General features: G+C 42.2%; 1 protein-coding gene across 1 annotated transcript; it reads left to right on the forward strand.

The window, feature by feature from the left end:
* The first annotated feature begins 2838 nt into the window (after positions 1–2838).
* Positions 2839–5375, forward strand: ZNF474 (zinc finger protein 474). The gene has a single exon (XM_015140638.3). The coding sequence runs from the start codon at positions 3026–3028 to the stop codon at positions 4118–4120; it is 1095 nt and encodes a 364-aa protein (XP_014996124.3). The 5' UTR covers positions 2839–3025; the 3' UTR covers positions 4121–5375.

Below are 5375 nucleotides of genomic sequence, written 5' to 3' on the forward strand. Positions count from 1 at the left end.
GGCTGGTCTCGAACTCCTGACCTCAGCTAATCTGCCCACCTCGGCCTCCCAAAGTGCTGGGATTATAGGCGTGAGCCACTGCACCTGGCCTGGCAAAAGTGATTCTTAATGCAGAAACAGAAAACCAAATACCACACATTCTCACTTATAAGTGGGAGCTAAACGTCAAGCACATGCAGGCATAAAGATGAGAACAACAGACAGCAGTGAATGCAAGCAGGGGGAGGGCTGAAAAACTACCTATTGGGTACTATGCTTACTACCTGGGAGATAGATTCATGTGTAGTCCAAACCTCAGCATTACACAATATGCCCATATGCCAAACCTGCACATGTACCCCCAAACCTATAAAAAAAAGTTGAAAAAAAATGGCCCCGTCACTTAACATTGAAAACATTGTGTTCCATAGCCCCAGTCTCCCTCTTCTGCTTTGTCCCTCTCAGAGGCTTCTCCTCTGTGCCTTGTCTGCCCTCCTTTTCTTTGCTGCTTCTTTCTCCTAAAAGGAAGCATAACAGCTGGTGAGAGCTTAGTTACCTTTCCCTGAGGCATATGGATAGTACATTAAAACAGGGATGAAAACTAAAGGGAAGAAGCTCTGCTGGAGGAATTTAGGCAGAATGAATAATGGAAAGAGCCACATACTGGAGCCAAAGAGAGCTGGAATTGATTCACAGTTCTGTCATTTAGACACTGACAGCCTTGGGCAAATTACTTGTCTTTTCGGAGTCATTTTCGTTACTTATAAAATTGAAATAATAATACCTGCTTCATAATTATTTGACAATTAATTAAAATTATGTTTACAAAAACATCAGTGCCATATCTGGCACATAATTGGTATTCAATAAATATTACCTCTCTTATCTTATCAAAAGGGAGATGGAGGGGTTGTTATGGAAAGTCATGGAGATTTCTCAGTATTTTAATCTGCTGGGAACAGAATTGACTCGTGTGTGTGTGTGTGTGTGTGTGTGTGTGTGTGTGTGTGTGTGTGAGAGAAAGACAGACAGAGACACAGAGACAGAGGAAGAGAGACAGAGATAGAGAAAACTTAGGGGAAGGAGGCTTATTTGATTGCATTGATTTTTCTAATCTGCCTTCTTAAATCATATTAGTGTCTGCAATTTCCTAGTATCAAGGAAAACGATAAACTAAAATTCCTCAGTGAACAGAGCCAATGAAGCAGAGTGGTTTATGGAAATAACCCATGGGCTGGATTAAAAACCTAATGAAATAATTTTACCCTATTCCTATGTTCCATAGATCTACTTTCTCTTTTAGATGGTACTAATCAAGTGATAAATTTCTCTGTTTCATTTTCTAGGCTGGCCACTCTGGGGCCAACACATACTTTTGTCACATCTGTTAACATTACTGTCTTAAAATCTGTCAAAATAAAGAATAACTTCCTTCTCCTTGCCAGACCTGATTTGATACTCTTAAAGGCAAGGATTCAGACCTTTCTTGGCACCTAAGTCAGGAGCTGGGCACAAAGATCACAGCTCTTTTTGTTCTTTATCAAATCCAGTGCCTGGGGTTTCCATATTCCCAGGACTGCTGGCCTTGCACTGCCCAAACTGAAGTGTTTGCCGTGATGTGCAGGATCCAGCTTCACACCAGGGCTGCTCCTTCTGTGGTTAAGAATGGATGCTTTAGAGTTTATCACCCTGATCTGGGTCATCCTTCAGGAAATGAAAAAGGTCCTGAGGCTTCTGAAAATAATCGTTTTGGGGAGCCAGATTATAAACCCATGGTAAAATTTACTCATGACTTTTCCCAATATAAAAATTTAGGATTCTTCCCATAAATGGATATCTAAGCTGCCACTTCTTCTGGTGGGGATTCTTGGGGAATCTAGTGCCTTTGTTTTATATTTTAAAAATATTTGGAAGTCATACATATATAAAACAAGAAAGTAGGTATGATACATTTAAGAAAAAAGAGCCTCAAGCAGCATCTGTGTATCATCTTTTCACGAAAGATCTGCAGATATCTCACCAGGATGGGTGCCAGCCTAGGCTGTACTCTGCTGGAGAATTATAGCTCCACTTATTAATACTGTATTCCCATAATAAACAAAAGTGAATACATGATGTGTCACAAGAAGTTTATGTCCCTCTGAGGGCTATCCTGATAATCCTCTTAAGATTCATTCTTGAATTACTTCTTCTGCAAGAGTTCTTAGTTTCAGGTCCATGGGCACGCAAGAAGTCTGTGACACAACTTTATCTCGATTAAAATGTATATCACAACTAGAAACAGTTGACAAATTATTTCAGTAATATTGATTTCCCCTGTGATAGCAACAATTTTAATTTTTTGCTTGTAAACATATTACACAGAATTGTCAGAGGAATCCATGTCACTAACAAGTTAAGGATCTCTGACGTAGTGGAAGTTTCTGTGGGGCCCAGGGGGTCTTTTTGTATGACCTGCTGATCTCATTAATCTAATTTTCACAGTTTGCAGTTTTCTCTTCTATGGTCTTACCACCCTGGTCTCAGCCTCTGTAGGTTTGCATCATCTGTATCTATGATGTGCTGTCATTGTCAAGTTAACTTTTTGGGCAGAACACTATTTTTAATACAGTGATAGTGCAATTGATGATGGAAGATTTCCTCAGGTTTATGTCAGTTTATTGACCAAATCCCATATGCTGGTTATTATGCTAGTCAAAAAGTATACAAGGTCAATATTTAAAACAAGCAAAAAAAAAAAAGAAAAAAGAAAAAGAAAAACACAAAAAAACTACGGCCCTTTATCAGTTTACAGCCCAAATATGTGTGTATGTGTGTGTATACATAGTAACTTCTTATGTCTCCCACACCCCTCCACAGATCTTGCAGACATCTCAACTTTAATGAGGACTTTCCAACATTCCAGACTGCTGTCCTACAATGAAGCTCTGAGTCATGGTCTGTGGGGCTAAGGTACTGGCAACAGTGTGAACCCCAGGACAACTAACCTCACTAACCTTCACTCTAAGCAGAAGCCCAGAGTGAGTCTGGCCTGAAATCTTTGTTAATGGAAAGAGGAAAGAAGAAAAGAATTTCCAATAAGTTACAACAAACTTTTCACCATTCTAAAGAACCCACTTTCCTTATCAACCAAGCTGGGTTTCTCTCTAGTGACTCCTATTCTAGCCTTTTGCCAGAAACAGAGAGTGTTAATCCTGGTGAAAAGATTAAGACAGACACTCAGAAAAAGAGACCTGGGACTGTGATACTATCAAAACCGTCAGGTAGAAGAATTATATCGGAAAGCCAGCTTAGCCCCCCTGTGATCCCGGCCCGCAGGCCTGGATTCCGGGTGTGCTACATCTGTGGTCGAGAATTTGGGTCCCAGTCAATTGCCATTCATGAACCCCAGTGCTTGCAGAAGTGGCATATTGAAAACAGTAAGTTGCCCAAGCACTTGAGGAGGCCAGAACCCTCCAAACCACAGTCTCTGAGCGGCAGTGGGTCCTACAGTCTTCAGGCAAGTAATGAGGCTGCATTTCAGAGTGCCCAGGCTCAGCTGCTGCCCTGTGAATCCTGTGGCCGCACATTCTTGCCAGATAATCTTCTTGTTCATCAGAGAAGCTGCAAGCCAAAGGGTGAGGGTGCCAGAGCACCACAATCAAACAGTTCTGATCATCTTACTGGCCTCAAGAAAGCTCGTAGTGGAACCCCAGCCCGACCAAGGACTGTTATCTGCTACATTTGTGGTAGGGAATTTGGCACCCTGTCCCTTCCTATTCATGAGCCCAAATGCCTGGAAAAGTGGAAAATAGAAAATGACCGGCTCCCTGTGGAGCTCCACCAGCCACTCCCACGGAAGCCTCAGCCCCTTCCGACTGCACAGTCCAGCCAAGCGGGACCAAGTCAAGCTCAGCTTGTGTCCTGCCCAAATTGTAGCCTAACCTTTACCTCAGACCGCCTTCTGGTACACCAGAGAAGTTGTAAAACTCAGCCTCAGGGGCCAAAAGATCAGAATTTGACCTTAGGGAGTAAAGGAGGCCTAAAAGAGTCCACTAATTCCAAGCAGCAAAGGAACAGGGCAGCACCCAGTGTAACTGATAGGGTAATTCATGCCACACAAGAGGCTTTAGGTGAACCTGGTGTCACCCTCTGCCTATAGGGGAACGAGAGAAAACTATCCCTAGAATCAGTCACCTCACCCCCTAGTATTTTTTCTATCAATGCCTTACATCAGCCTCAATGCAGCCTGTTCAAGTTAACTCCCTGTGGAACTCCAGGGCCTATATCTCTCTTGGCTGAATAGATATAAGAACATCCTTGCCTGATGGGTTCATATTCCTCTTCAGTTCTGCTGTCTAAAAGAAGAAGAGATGGACTTCTTTCTTCCCTGATCCCTGATACAAATAATCCCCAGGAGACTGTAATTTGAAAATGAGTCATTAATGCTGTGTCTACATCACAGAGATATAATTCCCATTCCAACAGCCAATATTTATTGCTGGTTTATTTTAGTCATCTACCTTAGGAATTCATTTTTGGCACTGCTGGGTTATGCTGAGTTTATCTTACTAAAATAGAATCTGTGTCAAAAACCCCAAATGACTTTAGTAACAATTAAACACTGAAGAACTTGCAAAAATACACATAGTCTGTAAATACAGCATATTTTTTCTTTTGACACTTATATGGTTGTAGTAAGTAGGAAATTAACCCCAGTGTAGACAATGAAGCAACTAGGTTATTTTTTGGGAGGTGCTTGATTCCTGCTGCTGCTCTGTGCCCTGTGTTCAGGCTGACGACAAGGCCCTGACCCCCCACGTGGGCCATTGTGAACAAGCATGACCCCAGGAATCCCCAGCTTGAATGGCAAAGAGTTTTTAGGGTTTTATCTAAAGTTTCATCATGGACAAGGATTGTAGAGAGATGCTTACCAGGGTGGCTACCTGCAAGATAGGGCCTGGTTCATGTTCTTTGTCCATTAAACCAGATTGTGGTTGCTTTGTCTTGTGTCAACCTTATAGAATATCAACTCATGAGAAACAGGAAGTGGTAAAGGTCTTTTTTCCATGGCTTGCTACTTGAAAAGCCCAGCCTGCAGAGATAATGAATTCTTCAGAAAACTAAGATTAGGCCGGGTGCAGTGGTTCATGCCTGTAATCCCAGCACTTTGGGAGGCCAACTCCTGAAGTCAGGAGTTCAAGATCAGCTTGACCAATATGTCTCTACTAAAAATAAAAAAATTAGATGAGCATGGTGGCGTATGACTGTAGTTCCAGCTAGTTGGGAGGCTGCAACAGGAGAATTGCTGGAACCCAGGAGTTGGAGGTTGCAGTCAGCTGAGATTATACCACTGCACTCTAGCCTGGTTGACAGACCGAGACTAAGAAAGAAAGAAAGAAAGAAAGAAAGAAAGA

This window comes from Macaca mulatta, chromosome 6, assembly GCF_049350105.2.
Source record: "Macaca mulatta isolate MMU2019108-1 chromosome 6, T2T-MMU8v2.0, whole genome shotgun sequence".
In the NCBI taxonomy this organism is placed as follows: domain Eukaryota; kingdom Metazoa; phylum Chordata; class Mammalia; order Primates; family Cercopithecidae; genus Macaca; species Macaca mulatta.